The sequence below is a fragment of the Drosophila kikkawai genome, chromosome 2R (genome assembly GCF_030179895.1).
Source record: "Drosophila kikkawai strain 14028-0561.14 chromosome 2R, DkikHiC1v2, whole genome shotgun sequence".
NCBI lineage: Eukaryota > Metazoa > Arthropoda > Insecta > Diptera > Drosophilidae > Drosophila > Drosophila kikkawai.
The window spans coordinates 16,174,471-16,198,706 of record NC_091729.1 but is presented as its reverse complement, the minus strand read 5'-3'; the positions used below and the strand labels follow the sequence as shown (position 1 = coordinate 16,198,706).

Genomic DNA, 24,236 nt, shown 5'->3' with positions numbered 1-24,236 from the left:
GTATAATTATTGGCGCAGCTTGTTTACTTAATAACTAAAAGGAAAAAAGGTAATGCTTATTTACTTTATATTCTAAAATGTTAATTTTCCCTATACCATTTTGAAAATCTTGAAAATGATCCCTCCTTACTCATCGCATTATGTCATCAATGAACTGAGTTATCAACTCTCCACAATTTATACCCAAATTCGATGGCGATAATTCACTGGAATTTATATTTATCCCGATCGACGGGAGATGAACTCTCACTTAATGAGTGCGCGTTGTTCTGGAAAATACACGAGGCAGGAGACTGGTTTTTTATTCACTTTTTGTTCCTGTTTTGAGTAACGTTTAATTAGCATAAATTTAAGAAAGGGAATTCGGCAGTTAAAAAAAGTGAGTGCCAGGAAGTTGTTTAATCAAGCGAACACATGAACCCCAGCTATGTGATTATTTAGAAGGAGCGCGGATGGGGGATAATATTTAGTGCTCCCTCGCGGGACTTGGCTGTTATGCAATGTACGCACAAAATGCTTCCCGTTGGCCATCGACCACCTAGATCTTGTGTGTGGCTGCACTTTTGGATTTTGCCCACGCGGTGAAAAATTGTGCGACAATTAGTTCAGCTCGCTGGCCAAGCGCCCCGAAAAAAACGGGTTTCTTTGCATGGAAATGGGTACACACGAAAAAATTAATGGGTTAAGAGGGGTTTTTATATTTTTTAAGATTTTATTTCTTTAATCAGAACTTTTGGGTGTTGCTTAGAATGTTCTTAGCAACATTTGAAATTCATAATTTAATTTTTTTCTCTAAAAAATATTAACTTAAAGTAACAACAAAACTACATAAATATTTTTAATAATTTAAATTTCCTTTAAATTTTTTTATTACATATTTTTATTAATTAATTTTAAGAAAATGCTAATTGTTATTTAAAATTTATATTTAATTAAATCAAAATTTTTTCCCAGTGCACCTTAGCTCCGCTGTGGGCGGCGTGGCGGGATGCGTGTGTGCAAAAAATCATTCACTTGTGTGTACGAGCGTATACCCATTGAAATTGTTTAATAAATCGAATCGAAAAGAAGCAAAAACGACAAAAACAAAAAAGATATAAGAAAAAATGAACTGAAAAGTGAACAACAAATACCTTGGGACCGCAAAAAAATCGCACGCACGGCAACGATTAAGATCTGAGTGTGTGAGCACTCGAAAAAATTCGTTTTCGGCCCAGAGGCTGCTGCTGGCAACTCGGCAATAACAATGCTAACGGCCGCTTTATGAACAATTATGAACCGCGGGCGAGTTCGCCCAAAAAATAATTTAAAAAAAATCAAACCCAAAACCCAAGTCAGAAATCTGAAAAAAAAAAAGAAATATATCGCAAAAAATCGAGTTGGGGGCGCATGCGTCACGCTCGTGTCACTTTGCGAAGACAAACTTTTTGGCCGTAATTACGAATTACGAATATTATTCAATAAAATTCAAATTGTTGCTTTCACACAGGCAAGGCAGACTGGTTGAGATTTGCTGTTTGTTATACTATATATATATTTATATATTTTGGCTGATTTTTTGTGGCTATTTCGTTGGCCTAGTTACCTTCGGTTCTCGAGTGGCGCGAATTTCGCTTTCAGTTTCGAGCAGCCTGGGAGCATTGCGCAAGATTCGTTAAATGATTTGGCAAAAAGACAGCAAATTGTTAGCTAAGCTCCATTTCAAGTTCACCATTGTTGGTTAATAATAATAACCGTAGACCGTTATCCGCTAAAAAAGTAGCCCAAAAACCAATTGCAACTGCAAATCCCTTCGAAATTCGTTTGCTTTTTGTTTGTTTTTTTTTTTGTAGGTTTATTTATGGTTAACACGCATAATATATAATTTATTGCATTTTGGGTAAACATTAATTAACAGATTAATGCTTTTGTAGAAAATTGAAATTAAAAGCTAAAAATGAAAAATATTTTTATTCTCTCCTGTAATAATCCGTTTTGCTGTTTCCTTCGAACGAAGGACAACCAAGTTTTCTTAAACTAATTAAGCTAACTATACTTTTAATTGAAGAACAAAGATGTGTTGAAATAATAAAAACATAAAAAATTAAAAGAAAAGGTTGTGAAAGTTACATTTTAAGGGGTTTGTGAAGATAATGTGGAACCTGCTGGGGTTAAACCTAATGACCTGAGACTCTAATTAAAATTTTCCTTGGATCCCTGGCGCACCTTCTTCCAATTACATCCGTATTATTTGCATCTGGTAACTATGGCCACGTTTCTATATATCTGATTTTTATGGCAGCCGTTTGATTTATGGGTTTTGGACTATCCTATATGTGTGTCTAACCTAATTGCGAACTTTTATTGGCAATAAAAAAAACATTAATAAACCTGCATATAAGTCAGCAGTGGATTATCATAAGGACATACGCAGCTATAACAAGAACTCTAGAAGTCATGTGAGACTTTGTGAATATAGTTGGGCCCGCTCTCTACTTCTAGTAATTATACTTCAATAATAATAATAACAATGGTGATTAATAAAACCTACAAACTATCAACTGGTTAATGGTCAATCGTATATATTGATTACTTTGATTAGTTAAGTATAATCTTATGCGTCTACCAAGCCAATTAATAAGTGATTTCAAGAGTTTTGTTTAAACTTAAGCTATTGGCAGTGATTGTTGTAGTTATGTTGCATGTAAAAATATAATAATGGGCAGTTGAGGTTCCACATTAGCCTGACAAAAACCCCTTGTAAATTTCAGTGATAATATATAGGTTTCTCTGTTCCTAACCTAAGTTGCTCTAGGGGTGTATGTGTGTGTGTGTTTGTGGGACATTTAACAAGTTGGACAGCATCACAGTGTACAGCCATTAATTTCACATACGATTACCCGCTTTAAACGGAGTTCTATAACAGTTTATGTTTATCTTCCCCCTATAAATAATCAACAAAATTCTACAATCTTCTTCTAGACAGGTGATATGGCCTGGCCAAACTTCCTGGCCCGCTGGCCAAAGCCCTTGCTCCCATCCGGACCCATGGGAGTGCGCACCAGGCTCTCGGCCGCCCGCTGGGCAAAGGATCCCGAGCGGGAGCGAGGTGAGCCATCGAGGAAGCTGCCAGTGCGAGATCTGGGCTGTCCATCGTAACCATCTCCTCCATGCTTGTAGTTGCTCAGGAAGCTGCCAGTTCGGGATCTGGGAGATCCTTCAAACTCCGATCCAAAGGAATAGCGACGATCGTAGCCCGAGTCCGTGGAAATGCGCCTGCCGCCAATGTACTGGGCATTGTCGTAGGCCGCCAGCTTGTTGCTCAGCTGCTGGAAGTTATTGGAGTACCTGCGGGGCCACACCTGGTAGCCACCGCCGCCACCACCCACCATCTGATCCGTCTGGATGGGCTCCCTCTCAATATTGAAATCATTTGAAGGACGACGATAGAAGCCGCTGTTCTCGCTGGCATTCGAGAAGGTCCGCTCGAACTGCATGGATCCGTTGGAGAAGCGACGCTCCTGCTGGCCCTGGTTGCCGGGACAACTTCCATTGGAGCACACCGAGGTCTTCCGGAAACTATTCTCAGCTGGTGTCTGGCCAAAGTCGGAAACGCGTCGCGAGCAAGGACAACTCTCCGAGCAGTTGGAGTCCCGTCGCTGAGGAGCTCCTGTATCGGTTACCGAGCAGTTACTGGCCCTCCTGGACATGGAAGCATTTCCCTCGGGTGTGTAGTTCTGCTCGGAACAGTTGGACAGACGCCTTTGCAGATTGCTAATGGGATGGCCTCCAGAGTTAGGAGCGACTGCAGCAGCAGACGTAGGAGAGCATTCGGCCAAGGCAGCCGCCGTGTTGGCGGAGATTGTGGATGTGTTGCTGTAACGCCTGGGACCATAGCCGAAAAAACCCGAGGGATCCTGGTTCTGGATGCCACCGGATCCAATGCTGCCACGCGGCTGGAAGTGCTGCTGGTGCGGCTGTGGCTGATAAGGCATGGCATGATAGTTGGGCGCCATTTGCTGCTGGTAGTAGTTCGGCTGGAAATCCGAGTTGTTCCTCTTCAGCTTGAAGCGCAGATCAGGAACGGTCTCGTGGCCCGAGAAGCTGCCGCCGCGACTCCTCTCGTAGCTGGCATCATTGTAGTAGCGATAGTTCTCCACCATGCGGGCCACTGGAGCGGCAATCTGGATGACGGCCGCCTTCTTGCCGGTCTTCTTCTTGGGCGCCACCATCTCATACACCTGGAAGGGACCACTCAGATGTAGAGCCTCCCTAGCGGAAGAGGACTCCAAGTACTCCACCAAGGCACACTCCTTCTGCTGCAGCTCGGGATACTTGTTCATGAACTGACGCACATCCACGGGTATGGCCATTCCTGGTTTCAAGATGCGGATCAGGGCAATCTCACCACAGCGGGAGAACAAATCCGAGACCTTTTCAATTGTCAGCTTATCCATGGGCAGGTCACAGGCCACAATCGTGCGCGAAGGCATGGTCTCGTCGAAACTGGGCAAAGGATCAATCCTCCTCACCTTAGTGCCCACATCATTGAGCTCGATCTTGCGGGACTTGCGACGCACAGCATCGCCCACTACCTTCCACTCCCGGGTTAATTGACGAACTCTCTTGAAACTGGACACCAACTTGAGGCTCACAAAGCCCTCCTTGTTGCGGCGCACGTGCTTGAGAAGGAAGGCGTCCTTGAGAATGCTCTCGTTGGAGAAATAGAACTCCACGGCCTCGGTGATCTCGGCGGCCAGTTCCTCGCTGGGAATTAGTGAAGGATCCAGGCTGTCTATCTCATTTGGTTCCTGGGGACTGGCTAGCTCCCGCTCTGGGTGATGATGGTGCTCCAACTCCTTCGGTTGCTCCTCTTCCTTTTCCTTTTTGAGGGCCAGGAACGAGCGATGCGTCCGCTTAGCCTCCAGCACAGGTGAGTTGGCTGGAGCCACAGCTGGCGGCGGCGAGGCATCTAGACTGAAGTTGGGATGCAGATAGATGTTGTCCATCTGGTGCTTGCGGAACTTCTCCAAATTGGCCTCACTCAGCACCGCTGGAGGTGAGTTCTGTCGTTCGTTGAGGTCCACCTCGTGCATGATGTGATTGTCTACGGCCAGGGGTTTCAGTTCGTCTCCCTCCTCCGAGGACTCTTCAGAGTCGCCTATGGAAGAGCCCATGCCTACGTCCACTAGCTGATGATCTGTGGGCGACATGGGTGGCGCACTGGGCGAAGTGTCCTCCGAGGAGCTGCCATTGCTGCTGCCCAGCTGGGAGTCCAGGGATTCCATTTGATGGAGCAGAGCCTGGGCCGAACGCTTGGCATGGAAACGCAGCAGCTTGGAGGGCAGCGATGAGGAGAGCGGCACCACAGCCTGGGAGCTGCAGCAGGGCAGCTCCTCCTTATCTTCTTCCATTTCCTGTCGAGGTTTCCCCATCGCTGGAGCCGAATCCCTGGGCTTCATCACAGGCACAGCGGTGAGTATGGGCTGTAGGATGGGTGTGGGATCCACAGGACTTACTAGAAAGGTGTGACCCTCGGCTCCCGCATGTGGGGCTTTTACCTCGTACACCTCCTGTTTCTGATCCTGCTCCTGATCCTTGGCGTTATTCATGTCGATATTTACAAGCCTAACTTATCCAGACGACCTTGGCTGATGCTCTGAGAGGTTTTTGGACACTCCAGCAAAAGCGGCAACAGTAAAAAAACGAAAAACGTGGCTCAAGCCTTGGTCTCTTATTTCTTCTTTCTTTCTTTCTTTTGCTCTTTGACGGGGGTTTCCCCTCTTTCTTCACTTTCACTTTCAAGTTCAGCTGGAAGGGGGGAAAAGCTCTCCGCCGCCGCACTTTACCTCGGATGGGAGTTAGCCAAGAGCTTTGCCTGCATTTGTGTAACCCGAAACGTTCATCGAACGTCGTCAGCTGTTCAAATTGTAGTTGCTGCTGCAGTTGGGTTTAGTTTTTAGTTTTTTCCCGTTTTGTTTGCGTAATTTTGTCTGCAACGTGCTTGGAATTTAATTTCTTTTGGGACGACTTTTTCGTCACCTTAGTTTTATATCTTTTTCTAGGCCGCGCTTGACACCGTTTTCGGCAAAAGTTGATAAATAAAATAAGAGTTCAATTAACGATTTCGATGGCGTTTCGTTTTTTGTGATTTTTGAGTTTTTAGTTTTGAGTTCAAGTTGCTGTTTTAGTTGTTGTTGTTGTTGCCCGTTTCCTAACTATTTCCGTAAGGCTTTTTATTGCTTTTTTCCGAAGTGTAAAGTTAAATACACAAAGTAGGGTGAGTTGAACTTTCTGTTTCAAGCACGCGACTGAATTGAGTTCATGCAACGCTGCAACGCGGAGATCGACTGAAATTGCAAATTGATTTGAGGTCGGTTAAATACCCTCTGCTTTCGTTTCCATTTATGCTTTTTTTTTACATTTATTTTCTGCCTCTTTTTTCGTGTTTACAGGCAGGCAGGCGGCCGGCGGCAGCGGCGTCGACCGAGGCAGCGACAACCAACGAGCGTTATTGAGCGGTCCAAGTACGCACGATAATAACAACAAACAACACACAGTGCCAATAGCAACAACACGAGGCAGCGGGCGACAGAGAGAGAGAGAGAGAGAGAGCAGCGACGTCGACTGCGACAACTTATTGGCAACACACACGAAACTTGTTGCGTTGGCAACAACAACAAAGCAACAGCAAATACAGCAGCAAAAGGCTCAATCCACAGGAGCAACATAAGCCGAGGCTATCTAGCCATGTCCGTTTGTCTGTCTGTCCGTTTCTACGGAAACTATTTGTGTTTTGAGCTAATGAATAAAGATTTTTCTATACCCATTAGTATTTAACTGGAGAGATCGAAGGACTATATCATATAGCTGCCATAGGAACTATCAGATCAAAAAATAGCATTAACTAGTTTATAGAATATTTTCAGAAGAAGCTCTGTTAAATTGTATGAAAGTAAAGCAACTATATAGCTGACATATGAATGATCACAACATTTTTAGAACAAATATTACAGATTTTGCTGTTTTTCAAAACATTTATTCATCTACTCAGGTACATATATGGAAATTTTTAAATATATTAGAATTTTAGTTTTATTTTTATGCAACATTAGAAGTAACAACATCAAGATAAGCAATATTCAGAGTTGCAACATTAGAAACACCAATATTATCAATACTAAAAACAACAACTTTGAAGACATTTTAATAATTATAATTAGCTTAATGTATCTGTGAGTTTGTTAAGCTGTCTGATTTTTTGTAATTTTTTTGTATAAATGTTCTCGACACAAACACTTGTGCGAGAGCCACTTCCGATTTGCATTGATCGCCTGAAAATTGGGAAAGTGCTTTTCGTCTAGTGACCTCGTTTGTGAGAAAAAAAAACATCGCAAACACATTTGCAAATGTGCAATGCAATTGCAATCGGAATTGCAATCGCAATTACTGCCAGCCAGCAAGGCAGGCAGCAGCAGCGTCCAGAGCGAGCAGTTTATCTCCGAGGGGAAACAGGAAGGAAATTGCATTTTAGCAGCGACAACAAATTGCAATTTGAGGGTTACACACTTGACAACCCAGAGAAGCTGATCAATCAATTGCAGGTCAGTTCCGCCTTAGAACATATCGATATTGCACGGAAAGGAGCGATTAATTGGGTAACTTCTTTGAGAGAATTAAAGACAAACTAGAAAGGGAACACATATTTTTATTGAATTATTTTGATTACTAAAAATATTACGTATACGCAAGGGAAGCCACCATAAATTCAGTTCATAGCAAGGTCATTTTGTGAATATTTCTTGAATTTAGAATTTCGTTAGAAAGAAGAACTTAAAATTATAAAAATAAATATATAAAATAATGTATAAATCAATCATGAATAACATTATAATCTAGTTAAAATAAATTAAGGTTAGCAACCATCACAAGATCACTCTAAATTGAATCATTTAAATCACTTATTTCTGCGTGAAATGAATCCCTCCAATCGGAATGTTTACGCTGCTCATTAGCCGAGGGAATCCTCATTGCATTGGCAGTTATCGCATCGGCAATTTGCATGTCAAGTGCAAGTTCAAGTGCAATATTGCATGAAATCAACCGCATGGGCTGCGTCATTCTCTCGACTTTTTGCTTTTGCGCCGCTCGTTATGTATTGTTGTGTTATTATATCAGCAAATGTGCATTATGGCAAAGAATAATCCTTTTAAAGAGGGGCCTCCTCAGTTGCATCAGCTGCCTCGCTTCGCTTTCGTTGTTCATTGGCAAATGTTTACTCAAACTGATAAAATTATACAAGAAAGGAGAACCAGAACAAACGTTTGCAATCCAATTACAAGGTGCTATGCTGCTGCTGCTGCTGTTGCTGCTGCCACTCACACGGCGGCCACATGGCGTATACTTGACATAAGGTCAACTGGCCATCAAACGCTCATTAATTTGCCAATTGACGACAAGCATTTCATTCCATACCATTTCGCAGTGTTCCCCCTACAATTTGATTTGCCAACAAGTAAATTATGTTGCTTTGCCGAAAAGAAAAAAATATATATGTATACTATAAGATAAATGAATAGCGAAAAAAAGGCAGAGATCTTGCAACCTTGCGGTAAGAGACACACTGGCGCACACAACAATAAGAAATCAAGAGTTTTTATTGTTTATGGACTGGTAGCTGGGCAACAAATACAGCAAACAACAAACAACAAACCGCAAATGGCAAATGATTTATTTAATAAAAATCAAAATTATGATTTGATTTTTTCGGCAGCCTCCAAGAGCCCAAGAGAGGCGTGTCCACCAAGATCGATTAATCCAACTCGTTTGATTGCTGGCCCAAAGCTGGAAATAATCCAGGAAGTGGCTACACTTGAGGTAGGTCACAGCAGCAGAAACAGAAAAAAAAGGGAGGGTATGTAGGGTAGAGGTAGGGTAGGGAGGCTGCCTCGCCAAATTGCCTCTAAAAGCCAATTTTTAAGCCTTATGCTCGCTGCATTGTTGCTCGCCGGCTTTTGTTCACGCACTTATTTGCCTTTATTTAGCGTTTATTTGCTTTTTGCACTTTTTTTTTTGCCCCAGCATAGACGTTCAGGGCCATCGATCTGCTTGTGATCGACGCACATTAGCAATTGTTGTTAGCTGAAGTTTGTCCTTCTGTTGACATTTTGCACGCGTCGCTATGCTGTTGAGCCTACGCGAAAAATTTCTGCTTCGCCCCAGAGTAATTTTTTCGAGTGGGAAGACGACGGAGAGCTGTCAGCACCGATCAGTCGAGATATATACTCGAAATGGAGTATTTTGAGGGCTTTCCTTGCGCATAATTGCATTTTGAATAAATATTCAGTAATTTATTTTTTTTTTTGGCGATTTTAATCACGTTGCCAGGAATCAGTTTTTCAGCTCATTAGTTTGCATGACTGACAATCGGCAATCAGTTTCCTCACCTCACGTCCAGGTGAGGTAGCTATTTTATGCCTTACCTTTAATTCCTTGTATTATGTGGACGTTGATGAGTTATGAGTGCATATCCTGTGCGTCCGGCTAAACGGATTTATGGCTGCCAAATTGTATGGCCAGAAAAGTGGGTCATGAGAATCCATACACACACAAACCCTGGCTCCAGCTGGGTATTACATAATTCAGAACCTTTTATCGGGATGCAGAGACCAGACAGGAAAACAGGTTCAAAGCAAGGGCAGTGCAACCTTCAGTTGGCTTTTTTACAGATGAAAAAAAACGAGAAAAGTTACTTGAACTTAAAGTTTAAAAAATAATTTTCATATTTTGTAAAATATAATATTATAATAAAGTGATCTATATTAACTATAAAACCTATGGACAGTAGAAACATTATCCTTAAGAAATATTTAAATAACAAACAATGATTTCTGAACATATTATCCTACAGATCTTAGATTTTAGGCAGTATTTTAAGAGCATTAATAAATTAAGCTTTAAAAAGTAAATAATACACATTTTTTGTAAATATTAAATTTAGTTTAAAAATGTTAATATCTTTAGCACATTAAAAATCCCTTTTGAAGTAACACTTTTCTCTCTCTGCTTCGTTGCAATCACCACCTGCATCTCCTGTCGGTGGCATCCACTTGAGAGCGGTGCCCGAAAAACCAGTTCCACGTCAAGTGCCTGCCACGAAACGAGCCCAGGTTTCGGCACTTCATTAAGGAAGCGACCTTGGCAGAGGCTGATGCCAGCACAATTGATTTGTTGGTGCAGGCAGGAAGACATCGTTGCCGCCGGCGACTGGCCCCGCGATTCTGATGTCCATGGCGAGGGCTATATGGGAGATGGAGATGGCGATGGTGATGGAGATGCAACAGGTTGGAGACCGCTCTTTTGACCTCCAGGATTGGCGTTACATATAGCATATTTTTTGGTATTCAGCAGCACGCTTTTAATTAAGCCGCCGTAACCGCCGAATTCGAAATGTAAATCGCAAAGTGCATATATGCCTCCTTTCTCGAGCGACAGAATTGGGTTACAAATGTCTTGCAAACCGGAGAACAAGCGGTGCACGCGAAGAAAAAATTAACAGAGCTATATGAAATATACATAATTTTATAATTATTTTTGAACAAGAAACAAAGCTATCTTTAAATAAGATAAGATTGTTTTAAAACTTTAAAAATATAGCTGGGCAAATGTTGTTTGCAACATTGGGACGATGTTGCACAAACTTTCTGGACAATTTCATTCCATTTGAAAGACAAAAGGTTAAGACTAAATCATTTCTCTTGTAATTTTACAATAGAATCCAATCCTATTTCACGATTATATAATTTTAATCCGGATTTTTCAGTTATATTCAATTGATATTAATAAATTGCCGCTTTAACAAATTGTAGGTGACACACACTATTTTTTTTTTTTGTGTGTGTGCTGGGGCTGGTCCTCGCACTTTTCGCAAAAGAAAAAAAAATCCGCAATCCACAATCCGCCCGAATTGTGCAATTAAAATCGCTAGCGTTTTGCGAGCTGTGGGTCTCTGGTTTTATTTTTGTAAACTTTTTGTTTGTTGCTTTTTTTATTGTATTTTTTGGTGCGTGCAACGCATTGGGGCAACGCCTGTCTTCGTGTGGGTTGGTCTCCGGGTCCCCGGTTTCTGGGTCTTTGGTATGTGCAAAATGTAATGGCCATAATAATGAAAAGACCAACATAACGTTTATGGCCTGCAAGTTTGTTTCCAGCCAATTGAGCCAAAGAAAAATAACAAAACTTTAATCCGAAAGGGAGCCTGAGATCGTAGAATTATTCTAGCAATTTGCAGCATGCAAGTTACCGTTGTGGAATATGCCATAAATTTCTAACAACAGCTCAATTAATTCTCCGGCGAGCCATTAAAATTCCCACAGCGAAAACGGAAGTGTATTTAACTGAGAGTGTTGGCTAAAAAGCAATCGATCGCTGATAACTTAATGCTGGTTATGAACTGCTCATAAGTACGAATAATTGGAAGTTTAGCAGCCGTATCTTTCGGCTATCATAAACTGCGAATCGAACTGGAACTCCGGTTGCGTGACTCAAGCAAAAAATGCAATTTCCAGTGATCAATCTGCATGCGCAGGCAAAGGCATAGAATACAAATCCAAAAGATACATATGTATATACACATGTGAGTATGAAGTATGTGCGACGGCCTTCAGAAAATGGCAAACAAACGCGACATTAAATTATGCGCCTAGGCCTATTATTTTATGCAATTGATAAATTGACAACGGCCGAGGTCCGCTCACTTTTGTGTGTGTGTTTTTCAGTGAAAATCCGCTCACATGCGTGCCGAGTTTCTTGCCCCGCCTACCAGGTGCCCAGATACATGCCACATATACCATATAATATATGAAACCATATAGCATATAGCATCGGCGCAACTTTCATATCGAGTTGAACTTTTCGTTGTTTGTCATTCATTTTCAATGTCAAGGTTGTGGCGGCCGCTGAAATGCATTTATTGACTTTCAATTAGCCGCACTCGCACGGCGCATCCTTGTCTAAATTAAGCTGTCTCTGGTGCATTCGCTTAGGCAAATTAGCTGATAATTATGTTGTGTTGGCGGTGAAATGCAGCCACTCGGCAGAGATAGATACGAACAGCACACAATTCCGAAGGCAACGCACTTGTCGATCTATCTATAAATGCATATAACATATATATATCTCTGCATTTGACAAATTGCCTGCGATATTCAAATTTGTCTCTGCAAAGAATGGGATACAGAGTTTCTGCCAAGGCTGTGCCAGTTAGGCATAAATCATTTAACCCCGAGGCAAGCTGGACATATTGTACATGTTAAAAGGCGTTTTCCTTTTATATATTTCGTTTTTATCGGCCATTTGAGATCGCGTTAGTCATGTACTGGAGCTAGAATCTAGGTCTCAGCCACTTCCTCGGGGAATTGCTGGAATCTCTCCAGGTCAGAGTGATTCACTTGCCTTTGGATCGTGTAGAGTTTGCCTCGATTTGGTCACGCCAACAGCATCATCATCATCATCATCAGTCGAATGGCCTCAGATGTCGCGAGCTTTTTGGCGTGATTTCGAGTCGTCAACCTTGGCCTTAGAACAGGCGGCTACAATCGCTTGTTACAGCCGCCTAATGTATGTTTGTAGCTGCATGCGCATGCAACAATCGGCTAACGGCAGTTAAGCTTATAGTAGTAGTCTCGACTCCACACAGCTGACATTGTGCGAGGCTAAAAATAAACCTATAGCTATAATACCAGCCACCGTTAGGCCCGTCCCCGTCTGGGGCGTCGGTTAGATTAATTGCACATTGATTAGAGGCACAACAATTGCAATGTCGAGAGCGAGCGGAAATAAAATCGAGAGACAGATACAATGCGGCTGAAAACGCGGCCAAGTCGCGTGCAAATCGCATGCAAAACGCCTGGAAACCGCTCTCTGCCAGGCGGAAGCCCAAAGCCGCAGATACATTTCAAAGATACAAAGCGATTTTGGATTTGTTTTGCTTTTATTTTTTGAGGACCAGGCTTTGTAGTTTTTTTTTTTTTATTTTGGGTGAGTTCAATAAATACTTACGGGCTAGGCAAACATTTGTGTAACACAATCTTTAGTTAGCAACTAATACAACTTATCGAACAGGAGGCGGTGGCGGTGGCGGGGGCTTCGGTGTAGGCGGGGGCGTGGCAGTGGCAGTAGCCCGCCTGCTAGGCACACGAGCAGCAGCCGCCGCCATAGGAATAAATACTACAACTTCAGCTGCCGCTTCTCTAGCTTGCGCTCCCGCTGCAGCAGGAACTCGCGCCGCAGCTCGCTCGATCGCATCTCCAGGATGCAGTTCAGCTTGTTGTGAATCTGGTCCGCCGTGTGGGTGTCTGTGTCAAAGTCGTAGTGCTTAAAGCGAATATTGCTGCTGGAGAAGAAGCCGGACGTGTGGCCGGGACTGCTCGGCGAGTGGGCGATGCCGGCGCTGGAAGATCCCATGTTTAGGGTGGTCACGCTGGCATTAATAGGCGCCGACGTGCAGCCGGTGGAAAAGGAAGGCGAGGAGGAGTTGGACTTTAGCCAGATGCGCAGGAGAGCCTTTAGTTGGCGACGCTCCACAATCTCGCAGTGAGCCACCAAATCAATGGACGTGGAAACGGGCTTCTTTTGCGGCCAGAACTTGGCGTTCTTGTACTGATCGATCTCTATTCTCTCGCCGGAGATGCCCAAGACCACGTCGGATTTGAAGAAGCGCTTGTCGATGATGTTCAGCCGGAAGGTGCGATGCATGGGCGCCTCCAACATTTCGTTGTGGTTGAGCAGGCGCTTCTCGTACTCCTTAACATTGTCGTTTGGGCTGTCGTCTCCTGCTCCTGCTGTTGCTCCTCCTCCCCCGCCGGCTGCTCCTCCGCCCGCTCCTCCCGGATCGGTTGTCCCTCCATTCAGGTTGATATTCTGCAGAGCCTTGACCGCCGCCTCGGCCAGCGCTGTCTTGTCCTCCTCGGAAGTCATGGATTTGGTGCCCAGCTGGCCGTGATAGTCCACTCTCGTCACCGGGGCCAGTGGACGACGTTCCGCCAGGGTGAGGTGAGAGAAGCCGAATTTGGAGCAGGGCTCGCGATTGTCCAACGGAGGGAAATCCTCCATGTCGTCGTTGTCCTCTGTCATGTACAGGGCGTAGTGCTGCAGGGACTTCAAAGGAACATCTGGGTACTGGAGGGAGGTCTTGTAGCAGACGAAACCAATCACCTCCTGGATTTTGGCAGTGGCTAGGACGCAGATCTTCAGCGGATAGTTGCGATCCGGCTCGGGAAGCATGTTCAGATACACGTTGATGCGCTTCGTCTGCATGCCCACCTGCGAGGTGCCGTCGAAGCGGGCAAAGTCAATGAAGCGGTTCTGCGTCTGCTTGGGACTCTTGGCCAGCTGCTCGGTGAGCTGGCTCTGGAAGCCGCCGTCCGACAGCTCGTCCTCGTTGCTATTGGCTGACTTCTTAGCAGACTGTGGCACCTCCTTGCGCTTGAAGAAATCCTCGCTTTCGGGCGGCTGCACCTGCTCCTGGTAGTTTATACTTTTGATGCGCGCCGCCCTGCGCTTGGCGATGTCTAGCTTCTCCAGCTTCTGGGCAGTGTTGGAGCGAAAGCGATGGGCACCCACCTCGGGGTACATCTGGATGTCAAAGGAGTGTGTGGACTGGTCTTCCTCGTCGTCGCTGAGGTCCAGTCCCGGGTAACATATAAAGTCCACATCCTGGAACGGCTGATCAGCCTGTCGGATGTTCCGTTGCTCGAACGTCGTCGTCGTCGCCGGCCCTGCATCGCCGGGCGGTGGCTTCTGTGGCCGCCTGTGGCCGTGATCCCCGCCAGCTCCGGAATTCCCGTATTTGCGTAAATAGTGCTTTGGCATGTCGTCGCTCAGCATCACAGTCTCGCACATGCCCGTGTCGTCCGTGGAGATGAACGAGTTCCGGATGTGGGAGAGCAACCAGTGCTGGTTGGAGTAGGTGGCCATGGCGGTAAACAAACGAACTTTTCCGAAATTATTTCTATTTTATTTATTTTTATTGTTACTAGAAGGCGATACATCGATGTTTATTTAGATGACCGGATTTCGCCTTCCGCAGCAGCTGGTCACACTTAAATCGATTACAAATTGGCGCTGCCACTCTACGCGGTTAATTTCTAACTGGATTACTTTGATTTTTTATTTGAATGCCAACAAGAAAATATGAGTAAACACTAAAAAAAAATTAATTCCATTCAATAGATTCCTCATTTTAAAACAGCTTCCCAACTGGCTTTACCTGCGGTATTTTGCTTTCCCTTAGTATATTTGTGGTATTTTCCCTCTCAGTCTCTGGGCACTCTAGGCCACCATATGACTTTTTCTAGACGCGAAAAATTACAGAATTACAGAATTAGTTAATCAAAGTGAGTTATTGGTCTAGGGAAGCAATTACCCAATAAACCCATTGTAGGGAATGAACCCTTTGTAGGATCGCATCGATGTGGTAGCCAGCATGGCGGGCATGGAGGTAGAATTCGATGATACCGTGGCCAATCAGTTCAGCTGCAAGCGCTGCGACCGCGTAAGTCTCTGGCGACGGCCCACTTTTTGCCCCGATTAACCCGGTAATCCTCCCTTGCAGACCTTCAAGAGTAAGCGGGACCAGACGCTGCATCGGCAGGAGGTGCACAACCACAACAAGACCACTTACGAGTGCAAGCTGTGCGCCAAGAGCTTCTGCAACTCGGGCAACCTCGATCGGCACATGAAGGTGCACAATGATGTCCGGCCCTTTGTGTGTAATATCTGTTCTAAGGCCTTTGCCCAGGCTGTAAACCTCCAGCGTCACTATGCGGTCCACAGTGGCGAGCGACCGTTCACCTGTAATTTCTGCAACAAGTCCTTCACGCAGCAGAGCAACATGAAGCGCCACAAGATGACACACACCGGCGAGAAGCCGTTCCGCTGCCAGCGATGTGGCAGGTACTTCTCCCAGCTGGTCAACCTCAAGAAGCACAAGCTGGGCCACCTCAACGCCAAGCCCTATCAGTGCAATTACTGCGAGAAGGGCTTCACCCAGCTGTCCAACTTCAAGCGCCACCTGCAGTCGCACATCAAGGAGGGCGTTGATGTGGATGTGGCCGCCTCTATCCAGGCGGCGGCCGCCTTGGCCAGGGAGCGGCTCGAGGCGGAGCAGAAACCGTGAGTATTTGTTGATGGTTCCCTCAGTGGAGACCTACCTCAAGCTGATGATGATTCATTAAATAACCACAATTTCTACTTTACAGAAGCTTTTTCGAGTGTATGGTGTGTCGGGCCATCTTCGATACGTTCGCCGACTACGAGAAGCACGAGAGCAAGTGCCATGAGGACCACGAACGGGCCCAGCTGGAGGTGAACCAGATGTCTCACATGCATCCCGACGATTATTTGCCCATGAAATTCGCCGTGCCCGATCTGGATACGCACGAAATCATAATTGAGACTACACACTAGAGATCGCGATAATGCTAGGCACGAAACTGGCAACACATAAACACATAAACCAACTCACACCTAAACATACAAATAGCGGCGACTGCGCCTGGAAGATAGATTGTGAAGAATATTGCATTGATTATACATATACTATACCGTATGCAGGCCAACTTAGTTCTCCATTGAAATACAACAATAAATGCAAGAATTATACAGAATATAACCGGGTGAATCGCTCGATAAGCTCGACCAGTCCGCTAATCAACCCCGAAGCCTTGTTTACATTCACAATGTTGCTCTGGAGCCGTAAAAAAAGCGATTTTACGGGCCCTAAAGACACTTTAACTGCTTTGAACTGAACCCTTTATTATGTGGGATTTTATGGTCATATGTATGATGTCTGCGGGATTCGTAGTCACACGCTGCCATTAATGGCTTGTGCATATGCCGCAAGAACCTGTCGGTGCGTAAATTGTCACTTTAATAGCCGTAAAGCAACCTTTCCGGCTTGAAGGAGTTCACTTTCCCAAGCAGTGGCGTAATTTATACATGTGTCCAACTGATTTATCCTATATGTGTGACTCCGCTGTGGCGGTCTCTCGGCATTATTTGATTGAAACTAATTAATGGCACGTTCCCGGGCTTGTTTACATGCCAGAAGCCGTCATGGGGGCAATAATTGATCGGTGGAGCCCTTGTTATCAGGCCGTGTCCTTGCGGTTTCTCCTCCATTCGTTGGTTTTTGCTGCTGCTGCAGCGGCACTAAATCAAACTATTTATACATCTTCCCATTACCACGGACTTCCCGTTCCGTTCTCTCGAGGAAATAATATTTCATGCTCATGCCCGTCGTCGTCCTGCCACATCCTTCTGCCTTCCTGCTCGAGTGTGTGTGTGTGTGTGTGCGTTCAATTGGCATTCAGTTGCTTAAATGGTCAGTGCCTGTGGCCCAGCCTCGGACTAATAGGTCCCCATTTATTTGGCTGCCCAATGTCATTTGTTATAAATTTATTATGGTTACTGCCCAGGCCTTGATCTCGGCTCATAAGTTTGCACGGAAAATAAATATTAAAGGGAAATGCATTATTAAATTAGGTTTGTAAAATATAAAGTAAAAAGTTAGTTTAATTAAGATGTAAAGAGTTTCTTATTTATTAATTATGATAAGAGGAAATATTATAGATATTTCTTTATATTTTACTTAAATTAATTGATCTTGGCCTCAACTTCTCTTGACATATCGGTAGAAGGTCTTTCCTTTTTCTATAATTTTATATTATTAATAAATTTTATACATAAATATTTCTATATTTTAAACATAGCTTCATACAATTATTTTTTGCAAGTAAAACTATAAATCACATAAATAATCAAGATACCAAACTCAATGAATTAAAATCCGCTTACGATGCACAAAATTCCATGTGGAAAAGTTACAGAGAGAGACGCTGTGATTGTTTCTTTTCCATTGCTTAAAAGCCAGCTGCAGATTTTTGTATATTTTTTTTAAAATGAAATCAATAAATGGGGCTTGGATCTCCTCCCACTTTGCTCTTCCCCCTTTTGCCGAAAAATTGTATGTACTTTTCGTTTGTGTTTGTGGAAGTGCGATTTTTTATACAGACCAAATATTTGCACACCGAGATTGTGTGGCAATAACGGTTCGTTTCCCCTTTTCCGTCTTCATTGGCCATTGTTTGCTCAGCGCAGTGCACAGTGCATGCAAATAATCACACTGCCTGCCCGAATGCACAAACATTTAGAGGGGGCGTGGCAGTGGCAGCCCATGCCTGACGTCATTGTGCTGGAGTTTGGGGTAATGAGTTTCCTTTTTATTTAACCAAACAACAGTTCAGTTGACAAAGGCAAACAAACCGTACAAAACGACAGCATCATCAGTTTTGCACAGGCAGTTGAGTCATTAAGCGAAGCGCCTGGGGTTAGGCAACATATTTTTTTTTTGTTCGGTGAATCCCCCAGTCCTATATATCGTTGAAAAACTGGAAACTTTAAAAGCCAATTTCCATTTGTGATATTTTTGCGAGGCCAGGACCACCCGCATGTCCTAAATTGATTTGGTAAATGTTCCAGAGCCAGGCGTCATCATCATTATCATTATCAGCTCTGGGTCCGGGTTTTGGGCTCCTTGTCGTTTCTCTGGCTTACAAGTACAAGCCGCAGAATGTTAGCCAAGTCAGCGCCAGTAGCTGCCGCAGAGCAAAGATGGCGAACAAGGCAGCGCCATTGCTTTTCATGTTGCTTCTGTGCTGCTGCTGATGACGTTGCTTCTGCGGTGCGTTTTTGCTGCTGTTGCTAGTCCTAGTGCTACACAAAAGCGAAATAATGGTGAATTTCAAATGAAAATTTAATTGTATATTTTTATAGTCTTGTAGGGTAATTTGAGTCATATGCTTGCTATACGGTAAAGGAGTCATTTCCGATCCTATAAATCATATATATTCTTGATCAGCATCAACAGGGGAGTCAAACTAGGCATGACCGGGAGAAAAAATTTGGTACTTTTTTTTTTTGAAAATTCTATAAGGGGTTACATCGTCAAAATTGTCAAAAAATTGGCAAAAATAAAATTTTTAATTTAGGATAGAGATTTATTAGCCTGTTAAAAACTAACATAGAAAACCTTTCCGAATCAAATTTAATGCTTTTTTGGCTTAGTTATGATAGATTTCATATTCGTTCTATGACCCAATTCCAAATTTCAAGGGTATACAAACTTCAACATACTTTCTAATTGTTTTTCAAATTTAAGTGACACTTTTTGAAGAGGTAAATGCTTTTTTGATAGTAAATGACATCATTTTCGTATTATATACATACGTACGGTCTCTTGACATTTATTAGGTTCTGTTCTGGCTTATAATTCAAAAAGTTATGGCAAAACATCTTCATCAGTTGCCTTTTTTGGTTTGCCAGATATTTAACGTTTTATTGTTCTGTTCTTCCCATTTTATTTTACTTAATCTACAGCACGTCTCAATCCAATGATTCCCCTTTTACCAGCTCCATTCATTCATCGTTTAAGGCTGTATTTCTGCGCGTGCATTGCGGTTGAGTCCTGGTTTCACTGGCCGCACATTATGGCCACCAAGTGGCTGGCTGACGGAAATGTCAGCGGCAGGAACCGTAGAACGGAGAATCGCATACGTGTTGCTGGCGGAAAGGCAACTGCAACCGCGTAATTGAGTTTTACATGTCCAGCGAGGCTGCCAATTGGGTTTACACCCGCTTTCTCTGGCTGCTCTCTGGTTACTTTGGTTACGGGTTGCGGGTTTACTGGCTACGGGTTACGGTTTACGGGTTACGGGTTACTGGTTACTGGTTATTGGTTACTGTTTTCTTGTTACTGTTTGCTGGTCCCCATTGAATGTGTGCCATAATTAGACATATGGCTGGCGGGCAATTGAATTTTACGGCTGCAAAAACAGAACCGAACGTTCTCCATTTGATTGTTTGGCGCAAATAAACGGATTTCAATGGCCTGAAATCTATCCAAATGAAGTCATTGACCATGTTATTTATACTATATATTTATGCGTATAGTGTGTCTTTTTGGCCTGGTTTTCGTTTTGTTTTGCTTGGCCCCTCGTATTTTGCGTATGCCACTCACAACGGATGTTTTCGGCTAGCGAAACGTGACACTCACAGACGCGTGGCCGCCTGCCGTCTGTGTGTCTGCGTGCGGCTCACGCCCACAGAAATAGGCAATAGAAATGGTTAACACACATACCCACACATATGTATGCACGGCGGTTGTCAAACACGCAAGCCGCTTAAGGGGGGGGTAAGGTTAATTCGGTGCAAAAAAGGCCACTTTTCAAAAAATTATTGTGGCGGAAAGGCTAATGTTAGCTTAATGAATTAAATACCATATAATAACACAACATTTGAATAATTTTTGATAAATTTTGTATTGAAAAATAGTTAGAGGTAGAGAAGTTATAGGTTTTGCGGTGTACATCCTAACAGTCCGCAGGATCATCCGATCTAAAAAAATTATACCTCATTCGTTAAAGGATAAGTGTCCCGAGGTATTCACGAAGCGTTTTTTTTTTTTAAGTTTTTTTGTGATTTTTTAGGAAATTTGAAAGTCAAAAACCCGATTTTTGACTAAAAAAAAAACGTTATTTCTTAATTTAAAAATATATAAAAATTAAAAATTAAAAAAAGGCCGACGTGAATACCTGAGGAATTAGTTAAAGAATGTGTGTGCCAAATTTCAAATCGATCGGTCCAGTAGTTTTTCTGTAATCGTGTACACCGATTTGAAAAATTGAATTTTTCAGGAGAGCGCTTTAAACTTTGTGATTCCCATGCATTGAACACCAACCGACCTTCGTTCAAATCCACATAACTTCGTCAATTTCACTCTGATCGATGTAAAACTTGGACACAATATTCTTAAGATGTTAAACTTTAAAAATAAAAAATAAAAAAAAATTTACGAAAAAAAAAATTAAATACCTTACCCCCCCCTTAAACTAACGCCTCTCGTTTGGGTGCGTGTGCGTGTTGGCTGCTTTTCGGCCAGGTTAATTTGGGAAATGTACAAGGCACCCAACGGCCAGGGATAGCGGAGAGTAGCAGGTATTCAGGGGCTACACTAATCGAAAACTCTTGAAAATTGTAGTCAACGTAATGGGGGTTTATATATCTTATAAAGAGATTATTGATTATTTATGGCATAGTCGGGTTTATAATAATAAAAGTTAGCTTCTCACACTAATGTAAGACAAAAGCCTTTCAAAGCTAACAAAGAGCACACACGTAAGTGATAGCAAGGCTTCGGTTATGGCTTACATATCCTTTAATAAGGCTTTTAAAACTAAAGTAAATTTAATAATAATATAAATATTGTTTCAAAGGAAATACAAAAACCCCTTCAAAGAGATAACAAAGAGGGTTCGTTTAATTTCTATTTATAGAAACTGTAAACAAAATGTACCAAATGTATATAAGAAAGTTTTGCATATGGAAAGAGCACACATAACTTTTCGAGAAAGTTTATGCCATTTTGCTTACCTGTCCCACCTGGACTTAAAGCATAAATCATCATAGTGGGAGACGTGTTTAAATTTCCTTTGCTTTTATTAAACTTTTGTTGAGCAGATGAGTCCACATGTCGTATACGTAATATTCACTTTTAGTTTGAAGGCAGAATATTAGAAAGCACTTGAAAAATAAAGCGTTTGTTAATATTTAAAATTAAATTTCATTATCAAATAATGAATTTAAATATAGAAAACTATATACAAATAATCTTACTAGTCTAGTCTCTCTGTGTGTGAAATAATTTTCGGTTAGGATCCCCCAACTGGCTTAACTCGGCTCCGCCACTCTGGGGCATTATAATTGCAATGAGTTAGCATTTTGGGAGTCGTCCTGGCCAGAGGGAATTGGAATTGGAATTGGCTATGACTTCGTTTGGCCAACGACCACCGGCTTGTCCGTTTAAACAATCGGCAGATGGCGTGAAAGTAAAGTCTGCTTGTGTTGACACTGATGCAATGTGACTACTTCTGGAAATGATTGGTCATCACAGGCGTAGGGTTTTCGCTGGCTCTTAACGAAGTTAACCATTTTATTGTCGTGCCCATTTTGGCCGCAGACAAAGAGAAAAGTGGAAAGTGGAAATGCTGTACGTGCTCAAACAATGACCACAATTCACGCCTGGATAATGGAAATTTATGTGCATTTAAACAGGCGTATCCTGGCTTCCTCACACCCCAGGATAACAAGATAAACGGAGTCAGAGAGCCCTATTGAGTGCAGATTGAAACCAAGCGTGAACTATGCCCTCAAGCTAACCGGGCTTGGGCTTCAGTGCAAATGCAAATGACCAGTGGGCGGAACTTTGGATGGGAATGCATAAATTAGGTCAACAGCAGTTATTAAATGCATTTTATTCATAAGCTTTAAGCCCCAAACACGCGCTTCCTGTCAGTGGCAACAGACAAATTTAATTCCCGCCTGTCGAGGATGTCCCTTGACTGGGCGGCTGCCTTTGCATATCAAAGCAATGCCAGAACAGTCGGAGCAGCCGGACATCGGACTGCTCTCTGGCCATAAATATTTGATGAGCTACTGCATTCCTCTTTGCTGGTCTGTGTCCCGGCCAGTCCAAGGATAAAATACCTGCGACAGTCACAGTCGGAGAGCAGGGATAAGTCTGCAATTGTGTAATAGATTAGCATGCAGGCACTTTACCATGTCGCAGCTCGGCAGCTGGGTTTATTTATAGCCAGGGACTCCAGGGTGGCTCAAAGGACTCGGGTTTCTCTGGCTTAAATGGTTGCCTGTGCATTTATGTTATTTGTAAAGTGAGACAGTAATAAAAGTTTAATAGTATCAATTGGGAGGGATAATTCCCTTCTTAGTAGAATATTTTTATCATAAAACCTTAAATTATTGAAAAGTAGAGCCAACTTGAAACTTAAAACCCAATATGGTCCACTCTTTTGGTCACAGCTAATTGCCTGTCAGAATCAGTTGCCGTATCTTGCACTTTTACCAGCTAAAAGTCCTCACAACAATTTATTTTGATTGCAACAGCAATTAACTTTACTTGTTGTGTCATATCCTTTCTGCGAGTGCTTTTGTGGGTGTGTATCTCTCCCGCTGATAATTTCTGTTGGCTTGGATTATAAAGTTGCCACCCATTATCCGCTTTGTTCATCGGATGCACAAGCTGTTTGCCATTTTGATTGAAAGTTGTTGCATGTGGCTGCCGCAAGACTTTATTACGTATACGCCACATGGGCGCAGCTGTGCAAAGAGAGAAAGGGAGGCACAAACATTAAACTGGAAGGGAGTTAAACAAAAAACCCCACCAACTATTTATGATACATAGTACCCAGTTGGGTAGTTGCATTTCTATTAAGCTCCCGGCAAGTATTCTCCTCAGCTATTGCTTTGAAAATATTGATTAGCTGCGAGCCTGGCTCGCATCGAGCAGATTTTTCCTTTGATTAGAATTTAAAATGAAGGCCACATCAAAATTTAATATAAATTCAAATATGAGCAGCAGCCTGAAGTGGAGCATCAGCCAATCAACCACATCTTCCGCCCTCGTGAATCTGCTTTTATTTCCATGTAAATAAAACAGAGAACCCAACACCAAAAAACGAAATTACAAACACTCGACCACTGTCGACTCTAATTAGAAACGAGTTTACGGCGTATTAATGTCTCATTAAATATTTCATTTGATGTGCCTTTGCTGGCGCGCTGTTATTAAAATTCAATTTCGAGTGTTTACATTCTATTTTTGTTTTGCCAGCGTTTGCATAAATTTCCCAGTTGGCCCCGAGGCTTTTCCAATGACAAAGAGCAGACTTTGTGCGGGGATAATTTTAAATAAATAAATTTATTTTTCGGCCATTAAGGGAAAGGAGTCCATCCGACTCGGCGCACATGAGTCCGTGAGCTCCGGCTCAAGCTTAGGCCAAGATTTATGGCTTAAGCCGATGGCGCACGCAGCATGTGGATGTGGAGCCGACATGCTCTAGGAGATGCTCTAGGTAAGCCCACGAATATTTCAATTTCGCTGCCGCATTTTTAATATCCATGCGGAAATTGCAGACACTTTGTGCTCAATCCCTCATGTAACCCAAAAAAAAAAGAAGAAGCCTAACTCCATGGTGGTTTCGTTGATTGCCGCAAATATTTTACGGCTGTCTAAAAGCGGCAAGGATTCATTGTCAGCTGCCGTTGATGTGGAACTAAATAGGCGTCGTTTAAGGGGGAAGTCCCCGGAAACCCAAAATGCTGAGGGGCAACGGCAGCAAGTC

General features: G+C 43.1%; 3 protein-coding genes across 5 annotated transcripts; 1 reads left to right on the top strand and 2 right to left on the bottom strand.

Moving 5' to 3' along the window:
- Positions 1-1,837: 1,837 nt before the first annotated feature.
- Achl (La ribonucleoprotein translational regulator Achilles) lies at positions 1,838-6,314 on the bottom strand. The gene has a single exon (XM_017166772.3). It carries the CDS (start codon positions 5,589-5,591, stop codon positions 2,958-2,960), a length of 2,634 nt encoding a protein of 877 aa, XP_017022261.1. The 5' UTR covers positions 5,592-6,314; the 3' UTR covers positions 1,838-2,957.
- A 6,618-nt stretch (positions 6,315-12,932) lies between these two features.
- Sin1 (SAPK-interacting protein 1) lies at positions 12,933-15,050 on the bottom strand. The gene has a single exon (XM_017166936.3). It carries the CDS (start codon positions 14,953-14,955, stop codon positions 13,207-13,209), a length of 1,749 nt encoding a protein of 582 aa, XP_017022425.1. The 5' UTR covers positions 14,956-15,050; the 3' UTR covers positions 12,933-13,206.
- A 204-nt stretch (positions 15,051-15,254) lies between these two features.
- On the top strand, positions 15,255-16,651 carry LOC108074651 (zinc finger protein 568). 3 transcript variants are annotated; one of them, XM_017166767.3, is made up of 4 exons: positions 15,255-15,374; positions 15,422-15,532; positions 15,593-16,152; positions 16,239-16,651. In XM_017166767.3, exons 2-4 carry the CDS (start codon positions 15,464-15,466, stop codon positions 16,444-16,446), a joined length of 837 nt encoding a protein of 278 aa, XP_017022256.1. In that variant the 5' UTR covers positions 15,255-15,374; positions 15,422-15,463; the 3' UTR covers positions 16,447-16,651. The 3 variants fall into 3 exon arrangements, with proteins under 3 accessions (XP_017022256.1, XP_017022257.1, XP_017022255.1); XM_017166768.3 differs by having other exon boundaries at positions 15,267-15,374; positions 15,440-15,532; XM_017166766.3 differs by having other exon boundaries at positions 15,312-15,532.
- The last annotated feature ends 7,585 nt before the right edge of the window (positions 16,652-24,236 follow it).

What these genes read in the sequence shown, in the direction of transcription:
- LOC108074651 (XM_017166767.3), top strand. Translation starts at nt 15,464, where the DNA reads ATGGCGGGCATGGAGGTAGAATTCGATGATACCGTGGCCAATCAGTTC. An exon ending in GCTGCAAGCGCTGCGACCGC is followed by an intron (nt 15,533 to 15,592) that starts GTAAGTCTCTGG and finishes CCTCCCTTGCAG; the next exon opens with ACCTTCAAGAGTAAGCGGGA. An exon ending in CTCGAGGCGGAGCAGAAACC is followed by an intron (nt 16,153 to 16,238) that starts GTGAGTATTTGT and finishes TCTACTTTACAG; the next exon opens with AAGCTTTTTCGAGTGTATGG.
- Sin1 (XM_017166936.3), bottom strand. Translation starts at nt 14,955, where the DNA reads ATGGCCACCTACTCCAACCAGCACTGGTTGCTCTCCCACATCCGGAAC.
- Achl (XM_017166772.3), bottom strand. Translation starts at nt 5,591, where the DNA reads ATGAATAACGCCAAGGATCAGGAGCAGGATCAGAAACAGGAGGTGTAC.